Source organism: Sus scrofa, chromosome 2, assembly GCF_054392235.1.
Source record: "Sus scrofa isolate SSC_HxYL_T2T_F1_AM1 chromosome 2, Sscrofa_HxYL_maternal_Yorkshire_Landrace_v2.0, whole genome shotgun sequence".
NCBI classification, from domain to species: Eukaryota; Metazoa; Chordata; class Mammalia; order Artiodactyla; family Suidae; genus Sus; species Sus scrofa.
In genome coordinates, this window is record NC_139384.1 from 15,701,508 (window position 1) to 15,714,353 (window position 12,846).

The 12,846-nt window shown below is 38.8% G+C and overlaps 1 protein-coding gene across 1 annotated transcript; it reads right to left on the reverse strand.

Annotated features, from left to right (window-relative positions):
* Window positions 1–4,805: 4,805 nt before the first annotated feature.
* Window positions 4,806–5,786, reverse strand: LOC110259073 (olfactory receptor 4P4-like). The gene has a single exon (XM_021082366.1). It carries the CDS (start codon window positions 5,784–5,786, stop codon window positions 4,806–4,808), a length of 981 nt encoding a protein of 326 aa, XP_020938025.1.
* Window positions 5,787–12,846: the final 7,060 nt, after the last annotated feature.

Genomic DNA, 12,846 nt, shown 5'->3' on the forward strand with positions numbered 1-12,846 from the left:
TGAAATGGTTTTCAAGTTTCTACCACTGAGTTTATAAATGTACTCCAGTTCAAACAAGTTCCTCAGGGTCAATCCCAATCAGAAGAGCTCAGAGAGTCTTATTGGTACCTTGGAAAGAGATGGCCAAGAATCATGGTAATTCAACAGTCTCCAGTTTCTGTGGGGGTTAGTCTCGTCAACAACATCATTTTATTTTATAGACGTAGGATCAATACATTGGCTGCTAGTTGTATAGTTTTATAATCTCACTGTTAAAAGAAGGCAGATATGAGTTTGATTATAGCTTTCACCGATGAAAATAAATGGTAACCCTTTTCATTTTCTAAGTGGATAACCTAGTTTATGTCACAGTAGAAGCAATAAAAAATATATTTCTGTGCATCTTCTAACCTGTGGTTATACTCCTGCCCCTGGAATAGCAAAAAAAATTAAAATGTGTACTACTAATTGAATAGGTAAAGACAACTTTCATGTTCCTCTTCATGTTACTCTCCCTTTTCTCTTTTGAACACATCCAAGAGATTGAAACATATATCTCATGTCAGAGCCTCCAGAATTTTCACTACTTTTTTTAAAATAGTAACTGAGTGGGAAGTCCTCATCTTGACAGTATTCTGATGTGTCCAGTTCTTACCTGGTGACCTGCTTTGTTTTGTGTTTTGAGGTGTAATATAACTTCATCGCTTACTTCAGAGCTTTGAAATAGTTCTTCTTCTGCACTTTCAGTGTAAAAAGATCCACAAGGTAAGTGCACCGCAATGTAGAGAGATGCAACACTGTACATATTCTTTGCACTCTGTAAAAGTCAATGATACAGTCCAACATCACATGTACAGATATAAAATTTCATTTTCCTCAGGCTTACCTTCATTTTATTTTTAAAAAAATGGAAAACAACATGAAGTGTATCTGAGCCTACTCTGCAGTTTGGAATTTAGCCTAGTCAAGCCTGACCTTGGTCAGCTGAACCCCAGTTGATCCAAAGACACATGAGCAAGAATTTTCAATGTCTAATGTGTAAGTGGTGAGTTTAGGACTGGCTGATACATGACATCATTGAGCTGATTTATCTAAGAATAGCATGATCAAACTGTAGGAGTGGGAGGCACATTCTTTTTTTTCTTTTTTTTTTTTTTTTACCTTTTAGGGCCTCACCTGAGGCATACAGAGGTTATCAGGGTAGGAGAAATTGATTGGAGCTGGTCTACACCACAGCCATAGCAACACAGGATCTGAGCCACCTCTCTGACCTACACCACAGCTCATGGCAACGCCAGATCCTTAACCCACTGAGCAAGGTCAGGGTCGAACCCATATCCTCAGGGATACTGGTTGGGTTCATTACCACCGAGCCACAACAGGAGCTCCTGGGAGGCATGTTTTTGAATTGGTAAAACCTCCAGTGTTTTTAGTGAAAGTACTTTGAAAGGAGCAGTGTAAAAGGGCCAAGTAGGACAGAATGGGCATGAGAGACAGTGATAATAAAAATAATAAAAAATAAATTCAATGGTAAGATACATAATAAAATAATAAATAATAAAAATAAACAATAATAAAAAGCAAATTCTAAAAACCTATGTAGGCAGCCAGCCTCCCTCCCTCCCTGTTTCATCCATGGATAACACATAGGAAGAGAAGGGCATAGGACTAACCACACTTGGGTAGATTCCTTTTCACCCCTCCTTTGTTGATAAATTACAAGAACAGAGTCAACACAAGATAAGTATGAGCCATATTCAAATAGATTTCTTTAAGACTTCTTTGGTTCTTAGAAGCAACCAAAATAGTGAATTTGTCACAGTGAGAAAATATAATCCATCACTGGAAAAAGTGGCCTACATAAGCATCAGGAACAGGCTTATGAAAAATAAACACTGGAATTCGACAGCTGCCCATGCAGCTCTGACGGTTCTGTCCCCCTTTGCCTTCCTGATTCAGATCAGCCTCCCAGGAGGTAGTCACCACCAGACCTATGTCGAAACAAAACCCTGACTTGCTTTGCTATTGTCTTGCTCAGCTCCTTTTCAATGTACTTCGTTATTTGTCTGCCTCCTCTCATGTTTTAAGTCTCCTAAATTTTCAGGCAGTACACATGTCAGGGTCTTGTTGGAAGAGAAACTATATTGCTGAAATCTTCATCAACCCCTAGCTAATTTCTGCGTGTGTACACCTCACCTTACAATGTGGATTCCTGTTGAACAAGGCACAATAATTCTTTAAAGATACACAATTTCTTAGTGGGGACTGGTGGGGCACCAGATGATGAGAGGTCTGGGTCTCTCATATTTGAAAACTTGGTGAACCCACCCTCCAGGACTCAGAGGACCCTGGGTGACATCAGAAGTCTCTTTCAATTCATAAACTGGAAGATTCTTGTCTCAGTGTACCAAGACCTTAATGTATCAAAACTGATCTTAGCTTATGCCCCAGTTTAGTTTATACCTGCTTCTTAGTCTAATCTTTCTCCCTTCTCTGAGGACCTGTGTGAGTGGAAATGAGACAAATTTTCAGAGCTTGAATAATTGAAGAAAACATAAAAATATACTATTAGCATGAGGAACAGAGAGGGTTAACCAAATGCATCCCAGGAGCATTCATCCCATCAGCCATGTGCTTCCTGAAGCTCATGGTCTTTCACAGAGTGGGAGCTGTTCACTTTGCATATTTACAAAGAGTATCACTTGGCACACCATGAAGACTGTTAACACGAGGGGATAAGGCCCCACTTGGTGGCCTGGCCATCAGGCTGCCCAGCCACACTATGCCAGTGTCTGTTTCTCAATGTCTTTGGCCTTTATTTCTAATATGAATCCAGCAGAACTTCCACATGAAGCAGACCTCTCTGCCACTAGTGTGTGTGGAGGGGGGGGGCTCCGGCCTTCTGCATGATGACCGGGGCAGGGGGAGTGACTTTTCAAGTTGTGGCTGAACTCTTTTGTCAGGGATTGTTGAAGTAAGCAGAGCACTGACCACTTCAGGCTATCTTCCAGAAGTGGCCTATGGTCTACCTCCCTCGACCCAGCTCTGTCCCCCATCTGTGGAACCAATCCTCTCCATCAGCAGGGCTATTCTGTTTGGAGTTATAATCACATCCCCTTCTCAAAGACAGACCCTTTTCTTTCCAGAAGTAAAAATGTACGAGGAGGGAGCTGCCTCTCCTTCCTCGGCTTGAGTGCCAAGTCAAGATATTCCCATGATGCCAAGTCTTGCTTCTGCATCAGAGATACCCAGAGGACCATCATGGAGCTCAGAAATGACCTCCAGCACTCCTGACACTGAGGCAGCTAATTGAATCTGTGTGGTTATTTTCTAAAGGAGAAGCTTATGGCCTGTCCATCACCTCCCCCTGGGCTATGGTGCTGGCTTCTTTGGGTGGAGACAAGGGAGCTAGCTCCTTCTGGGCTCCTGAGAGACCCTGAAACCTTGGACTGTCATTCCTATAGAATGGCAGCTCTTCACTGGGGTAATTTACCCCCAGGGGGCATGTGGAAAATGTCTAGAGAAACTCGATGTCATGACTGAGAGGGTACAGGATCTGGGAGGTCAAGTCCAGGAATTCTGTTCCAATCCTACAATGCACAAACTCCTCCTATACTCCTACACCACCCCCACACCAGCTTTCCCCCAAACACGCATGACCAAAATTCCTCTGGCTCCAGAGGCTGAGAAACTCTAGTCTAGAACCAGTTGTCCCCTGCATGACTTATGGGGGAAGAACAAGAAGGAAAGACAGAAATTATGGACAAGCAGGTTCTGGTTCAATTTTCAGAAGACATTTCTAACACTAAAACTTCAAAACCATGTCCTGGGTGACCTCAGGATGTGGTGAGCTCCCTGTCAATGGAGGCATTCAAGGTGCAGCTATGTCAGGAAGGGACTATGGTGGGAAGAATCCTGGAGTGGGAATTAGGAGACTCAGCTCTGCCATAACTTGAGGGCTCTGGCAAGTCTCCATAATATTATTTTTTCCTCACAAACTAAAGACATTGATCCAAAAAAAAAAAAAAGAGTTGATAAATAACATAACAAAATTACATGTCTAAGATTGAAAAAATAGTTCATTATCCAATTTAAAACTTCTAATTACCTCTGATAAGGCACTAAGAATTAATTACCGCAACGTCCATAAATATGGTATGAATAATATATTTATATTGCATTTTTAAGAAGCACAGTGTGTTACTGAAATAATTAAAGTATAAAACACTTGTAAAATGTTTCACATTGCTTTTTTAAATTATTGCAGTGGAAGCCTTAAAAATATGGAGGTGTTTAGGACAACTCTGTGAGAGGGGTCTCAGTTAAGACGGCCACACCTGCTAAATCTTGCAGTCTTCGTAATTTGCCCTGATAAAAGTGCTATGATGCCCACTATCTCAGTGATTGCTAAGGACAGAATGCTCCAGAATGTTAGTCGTAAGTTCCAGAGTGTCAGATCTACTCTTCTGGTACAGTCTCAAAAAAGTAAAGTGACAAGAGTTCCCATTGTGTCTCAGCAGGTTAAGAACCTGACTAGTATCCATGAGGATTCGGGTTTGATCCCTGGACTTGCTCACTGGGTTAAGGATCTGGCATTGCTGCAAGCTGCGGAGTAGGTCAAAGCTACATCTCCAATTCAATCCCTAGCCTGGGAACCTTCCATATGCCACATGTGCGGCCCTAAAAAGATTTAAAAAAAAAGAAAGAAAGAAAGAAAGAAAGCATAAAACAAGGAAAGTGAAGTGGCAGAGGGGCCCTCTCTCTTCAAGGCTTGCAACTTTTGCTGGCAGCACAGAACCTCCCTGTACCCGCTGCGTGTGTTCACGTTAATGGTTCTGCGGACAGAACAGATCCGGCAAAGGGCACACCCCCCAGAGGCCACGCTTCCCTTTGGGGAGGTTGTCTCGGCACCACACTTTCCTCATGGCATTCTGCATGTCTGTGTTTCTCAGTGTGTAGATGAGAGGGTTGAACATGGGGGCGATCACGGTGTAAAACAGGGCAAAAATCTTGTCGTTACCGACAGAATCAGCCGTGGGGACATAGGTGAAGATGAGGGGCAAGAAGAACAAGAACACGACGGTGACGTGGGAGCCACAGGTGGAGAGGGCTTTGCGGCAGCCCTCAGAGGAGCGGGTCCGCAGCGTGGACAGGATGATGACGTAAGAAATGACCAAGGCCACAAAGGTCAAAATGGACAGCCCCCCTGTGGTGGTAATGATTGCGATCACCCACAGGCTAGTGTCGGCGCAGGCCAGCTTCAGCAAGGGGAACACATCACAGAAATAGTGGTCTATCTGATTGGGGCCACAGAAGGGAAGTCCGAGAACAATCAGCACCTGCAGGATTGAATGGATAAATGCTCCGAGAGCAGAAGCCACTACGAGGACATCGCACACCTGGCTGTTCATGATGACCATGTAGTGAAGAGGTCGGCAGATGGCTGCATAGCGGTCATAGGCCATGGCCACCAAGATGAAGATCTCAGTGGCCCCAAAGAAGTGGGCAAAAAACATCTGGGCCATGCAGCTGTTGTAGGAGATGATCTTCTGCTGGGCTGATAAGTCAGTGATGAGTTTGGGGACCATGGTGGAGGTAAAGCAGACGTCCATGAAGGACAAGTAGCTGAGGAAAAAGTACATGGGCTGTTCACTGAGGCGGCTTCCCCGGATGGTGAGGAGAATGAGCAGATTTCCTGAGAGGATTGCAATGTAGCAAAGTGAGAACAGCACCAAGCAGGCAACCTTCACCTTCTCATCACTAAAAAGACCCAGGAGGATGAATTCTGTGATGTTTTCATGTCCCATGGCTTCTGAGCATTTAATCGTTTAGAAGAGGAAGTTAATATGCCTGAAACATGCAACTTTTTGAAATTATTTAAAACTCGCTTCTTCAATAAATATACATTGTCTATTATAAGACAATCATTATCCTGGTGCTAAGGGTGCACCAAGGTACAAAATACACACAATCTCTACCCACAAGTAAACTTCATTAGCGCCAACATACGGTGACAAGAATAGTGCAGATAAGCAACTCATTGACATGATGATAAATTTCAAAGCCTCACACTTCCTATGAACAGCAAGATAAATATTTAAAGATGGGACACTTTTTGGGGTCAATTTTGAGATGCACTTTCAGTATTAAACCCTGAGAGTGATTTTTGAGTCTCTGTTATGTATGAAAGAGCACTGGTGATGTCTGTTCTTTAAGGACCAGATGGTCCTTATAATTCTTAGTCCTTCCCAATGGCTATATCAGTGCTAGGTACTGAAAGTTCAGTAATGTCACTAGACTTCCATGAGGTATAATTTTGAATATCTGGGTGACTATATTAGAAAGTGCCTTAAGAAATTTTTCATGAACATTTTTGAAATGGAGGGAGGAAAAGAGCAACTATCACATCTTTGGGGGGAAAGTCTCCATTGTATGGGCTTCTAGGACATTGATGGCTTCCTGAAATCAACATTATTTCCCAGTTTACTTTCCAGTCTAACCCTGGAGAGCTCATCATTTTGGTCCTTTAGACACTTTCAGGCACTTCCTTTTATGACAGCACCCTTGGAGGAGCAGACTGCATTCAGAGATTCTTTTTCACTCGGTCCTTTCCAACAACTTGATTCTCTTTGAACTGAATCTCTTTCCTTACCAGGCTCATCATATGTCCATGGGACCAAGTCCTGGAATATTTTAATTACAAAGGAAATATGTCATTGGTGCAAAATATAGCACTACATCTCTTAGTACCTTTCTGCAAGATGACCTAAAATGTATTACAAAACCTCAAGGCTCAGTTTTATAAAATGATAAACCCTAGATATTGATAACATTTGTCAGCCTCTTTGTGCAGGTTATTACAGCAACTGAACATTGCATTTTTTTCCATATGACTTTTTTTTTAAAGATGTATATTTTCCTAAATTAACACATTTAATAATTAAAACAAAAGTTCTGACAAAATATTTCATGAAATTAGAGAATCTGATTCCTCAAGTAGAAACTGTTCATATCCAAAGTGGTTAGCTTAACTTTTCAAGAAATCAAAAAGGAAATTTAAAAATACCTCCAGACAAATGATAATAAAGACAAAACCATTCAAAATCTATAGGATGCTGCAAAAGCAGTGCTTAGAGGGAAGTTCACAGTGATACAGGCCTTCCTCAAAAAAAAAGAAAAATCTCAAATTGACAACTTAACCCACCACCTAAATGAATTAGAAAAAGAACAAATAAAACCTAAAGTCAGCAAAGGAAGGAAATCATGAAGATCGAAGAGTAAATCAATAATATAGAGATTTAAAAAATAGAAAAAACCCAAATAAAACCAAGAGCTGGTTCTTTGAAAAGATAAAAAAAATTGACAAACTGCAGGGCACACTCACCAAGAAGAGGAGAGAAAAAAATGCAAGTAAACAAAATAAGAAATGAAAAAGGGGAAATCTCAACAGATATAAAGAAATACAAAATAAAATAAGAGAATAATATGAATAATTATAGGCCAACGAATTTGACAACCTAGAAGAAAGACAACTTTCTAGAGACTTAGAGCCTGCCAAAACTGAATCAAGATGAAACAGATCAACTGAACAGATTGATCAGTAGAAATGAAATTGAATATGTAATAAAAACACTCCCTACAAACAAAAGTCCAGGACCAGATGGCTTCAAAAGAGAATTCTACCAAACATACAAAGAGGAAATTGTACCAATTCTCCTTAAATTTTTCCAAAGGTTGAAGAAGAAGGAACACTCCCAAAGACATTCTATGAAGCCATCATCACCCTAATCCCAAAACCAAAGTTACTACCAAAAAAGAAAATTATAGGCCAATATCTCCAATGAATATAGATGTGAAAATTCTCAACAAAACTTTAGTCAACCGAATCCAACAACATATAAAAAAGGTCATACACCACAACCAAGTTGGATTCATCCCAGGTTCACAAGCATGGTTCAGCATACACAAAACTATTAACATCATATACCACGTTAACAAAAGAAAAGTCAAAAACCACATGATCATCTCAATAGATGCAGAAAAAGCATTTGACAAAGTTCAACATCTGTTAATAAAGGATGAACTCTTAACAAAGTGGGCATAGAGGGAACATATCTTAACATAATAAAAGCCATTTACAACAAATCCACAGCAAATATAGTGCTCAAAGGAAAAAAGCTGAAAGCCTTCCCACTAAAATCCGGAATAAGACAAGGATGCCCACTCTCACCACTTTTATTCAACATAGTTTTGGAAGTCCTAGCCACAGCAATCAGACAAACAAAAGAAATTAAAGGTATCCAAATTGGAAGAGAAGAGGTGAAATTGTCACTGTATGCAGATGACGTGATACTGTATATGGAAAACCCTAAGGACTCCACACAAAAACTACTTGAACTGATCAACAAATTCATCAAAGTAGCAGGATACCAGATTAACATTCAGAAATCGGTTGCATTTCTATATACTAACAACGAGATATTAGAAAAGGAATATAAAAATACAATACCTTTTAAAATCTCACCACAAAAAATAAATACCTAGGAATAAACCTGACCAAGGAGGTGAAAGACGTATGCTGAGACCTATAAAACATTAATCAAGGAAATTACAGAGGAATCAAAGAAATGGAAAGATATTCCATGATCCTGGACTAGAAGAATTAATATAATAAAAATGGCCATACTACCCAAAGCGATCTACAGATCCAATGCTGTCTCCATCAAATTACCCATGACATTTTTCACAGAAATAGAACAAACAATCCAAAAGTTTATGTGGAACCATAAAAGACCCAAATTGCCAAAGCAGTCCCAAGGATCAAAAACCAAACAGGATGCATAACTCTCCCAGACTTCAGGCAATGTTACAGAGCCATAGTAATCAAAACAGTGAGGTACTGGTGCCAAAACAGACATACAGACCAATAGAACAGAATAGAGAACCCAGGATTAAACCCAGACACCTATGGTCAATTAATTTTTGACAAAGGAGGCAGGAATATAAAATGGGAAAAAAAGACAGTCTTTTCAGCAAGGGTTTCTGGGAAAACTAGACAGCCACATATAAATCAATGAAACTGGAACACACCCTCACACTATGCACAAAAATAAACTCAAAATGGCTTAAAGACTTAAATATAAGACAAGACACCATCAAACTCCTGGAAGAGAACATAGGCAAAACATTCTCTGACATCAATCTTAAAAATGTTTTCTAAGGTCAGTCTCCCAAGGCAACAGAAATAAAAACAAAAATAAACCAATGGGACATAATCAAACTGACAAGTTTATGCACACTAAAGGAAACCATAAAAAAAAAAAAAGACAATCTATGGACTGGGAGAAAATAGTTTCAAACAATGCAACTGACAAGGGCTTAATCTCAAAAATATACAAACAACTTATACAACTCAACTGCCAAAAATAAAAAAATAACAATAAAAATAAAAAGCCAGCAACCCAATTAAAAAATGGGCAGAAGACCTGAATAGACATTTCTCCAAAGAAAATATACAGATGGCCAACAAGCACATCAAAAAAATGCTCAACATCACTGATTATTAGAGAAATGCAAATCAAAACTACTATGAGGTACCACCTCTCACTTGTCAGAATGGCCATCATTAGCAAGTCCAAAAATAACAAATGCTGGGAGGGTATGGAGAAAAGGGAATCCTCCAACACTGTTGGTGGTAATGTAAATTGGTATAGCCACTATGGAAAACAGTATGGAAATACCTCAGAAAGCTAAATATAGAACCACCATACGACCCACCAATCCCACTCCTGGGCATAGATTCAGACAAAACTTTCCTTGAAAAAGATACATGCACCCCTATGTTCACTGCAGCACTATTCACAAGAGCCAAGACATGGAAACAACCTAAATGTCCATCCATGGATGAATGAATTAAGAAGTGGTATATATACACAATGGAATACTACTCAGCCATAAAAAGAATGACATAATACCATTTGCAGCAACATGGATGGAACTAGAGACTTTCATACTAAGTGAAGTACGTCAAAAAGAGAACTACAAATACCATATATCGCTTATATCTGGAATCAAATACATGGCACAAATGAAACTTTCCACAGAAAAGAAACTTATGGACTTGGAGAGCAGACTTGTGGTTGCCAAGGGGGAGGAGGGATGGGATGGTCTTGGGAGTCTGGGATTAGTAGATGCAAACTATTGCATTTGAAGTGGATAAGCAATGAGATCCTTCTGTATAGCAGAGGGAACTGTATCTGGTCACTTACGATGGAACATGATGCATGATAAGGTGAGAAAAAGAATATAGGTATTCATCATATATATATATATACATATATATATGCATATGCTTGACTTGGTCACTTTGGTGAACTGTAGAGATTGACAGAACACTGTAACCAACTGTAATAGAAAAAATAAAAATCATTAAAAATTTAAAAAGGTAAGAACAAAAGAACAGACATACCTTTCAGAATTGAAGCATATTTAAAAGCTGGGTCAATTACTTAAGTAAAAGTAGACATGGATGTTATTCTCTGAGCACACTATGCCATCAATTGTCATAAAAGATGTAAATATTACAGGCTGATACATTTCTATCCACCTCACTCTCCTCCATAAGGAGATATCTTATATAAGAAAATAGGAAACACATCTTTATATATAATGCATCTACATTTGTGCTAATATCTGCCTTCCTTTTTACATAATATGGTGGATTTTTTTTGCTTTTTTTTTTTTTTTGTCTTTTTAGGCATGTGCCTCCAGCATATATGTTTCCAGGCTAGGGATTGAATCAGAGCTACAGCTGCTGGCCTATACCACAGCCACAGCAAGACAGGATCCAAGACATGTTTGCAACATACACCACAGCTCATGGCAATGCAGGATCCATAACCCACAGGGTGAGGCCAGGGATGGAACCCGCATCCTCATGGATACTAATCGGGTTCATTACTGCTGGCCTCCAACAGGAACTCCAATATGGTTTTCATATCAGCATTAAAAAGTCTAGTTATAGCTGTGTAAATGTGATAAGATTTCAATAAATCTGAAGATTATTTGTTAAATCTAATAACTGCTATTATTGAAGACTCAAATTTATAATTTGCTCTTTTTCATACCTCTGTTTTGCTGAACTAATACCGAGTCTTATTATAGTTTTAATGGAAGAAAACAATCCATTTGTAACAGAGGATGCTGAATACTTAGGTCATGCTACACAAAAGGTGTCTGATATGTGGTGGATTCAGTGGAAAGGACATTCATATCTAATGCTTCCAATGAACTGAAAACATCAGCTCTGCTACTCAATTAAAACAACCTACACTGGAAAGTATTCTAAAAGGTATAGTTAAGAAACAAATGTTCACTCTGCCTTACCACAGAATCTAAAAAGGAATAAAAAGTGAAAAACAACCACTACCACCCAAGTCCTGATTTTCAGCGTTATTTTGATTTCCTCCATCCCCCAGAAAATGTTTCTTAGGAAACAAGACTGACTAGTCCTTATTTCTAAAATAAAATTAGCAATTGTACTTACAAGGAAGGCAGGTTTTCATAGTAAGTGAGGGTGCTTGAGTTACACCAAATGGGTTGCAGTAGATGGCCCATTACTTAACTGTTGAATAATTTTAGGCATGTTACATATTCCCTGAGGCTTGTTGGTTGTTTTGCTGTTGTTGTTTTTCCAACTGAAAACAGTGATAATAATAGTACCTACCACATAGGAATCTTGTGAGAATCCAATTAAAAAATCCCCATAAAATATATAGATACAGATATGTGCATCTAATACCTCACAAGAATTAACTATCAACTCTTTCATTACTAGTTCAAAAAAAGGATTCATATGCTATAAATGTTTCACCATTTATAAAACAAAGGGAGCTCAGGAATAAATTGTCTTCAATGAGTTTAACATACTACTGAATATAGATTTCCACAGATGTTAGAAACTATTCTGGGGAGTTCCTGTCATGGAGCAGTGGAAACGAATCCGACTAGGAACCATGAGGTTGTGGGTTTGATCCCTGACCTTGCTCAGTGGGTTAAGGATCTGGCGTTGCTGTGGCTGTGGTGTTGGCCAGCAGTAACAGCTCCGATTAGACCCCTAGCCTGGGAACCTCTATGTGCTGCACGTGTGGCCCTAAAAAGAACAAAAGAAAAAAAAAAAAAAAGAAACTATTTTGACAACTGGTCACTACTGAAAATCCCTAAATAACTACCAGGATATGGGGTACGTAATAGAATTTCCCACTTCACAGGTGAGAGAACTGAAATCAAGATAAAAATTTATTTATGATGACTTCCAGAAATCTACAAGAGATAATCTCTCTTTTATAGTTAGGAATACTTGAATCAGACACTTCAAGAAAAGAGTTATTTCATTCATATATTCATTCATATATTTTATGGAGGTCATTTTTAGTTTTCTGCATTTTTTTTCAATTTGAATAGTATATGCATGATTTTCGTTAAAGAAATAGCTATTAATTATATAATTTGAACTTATCCAACTGTGGCCACTGAAATTTCCTACTACACTACACCAATTTATTTCAAATATTAAAGATTATTGCAAATCATTACAGACCTAAGATACATGAAGCAAGGAAATGTAGATTTCACTGCTGATCTGCCACTTCCTGATTGTTTTGAGGAGAAAGTCCCTCAAATTTTCCTCTTAAGAAAATAAAGAATCATCATCTTCATGGATTTTTTTTCAGCTATCAAGAAATATTTTTTTTACACCAAGTGACTGACTAAATAATTTATCAAATAATTGTCATCATTTTATCATCTTTATTCTGCTTATTTATTGACTTAACTATTTTATATTTCCAACACTTTTTTTTTATTGTC

What these genes read in the sequence shown, in the direction of transcription:
- LOC110259073 (XM_021082366.1), bottom strand. Translation starts at nt 5,786, where the DNA reads ATGGGACATGAAAACATCACAGAATTCATCCTCCTGGGTCTTTTTAGT.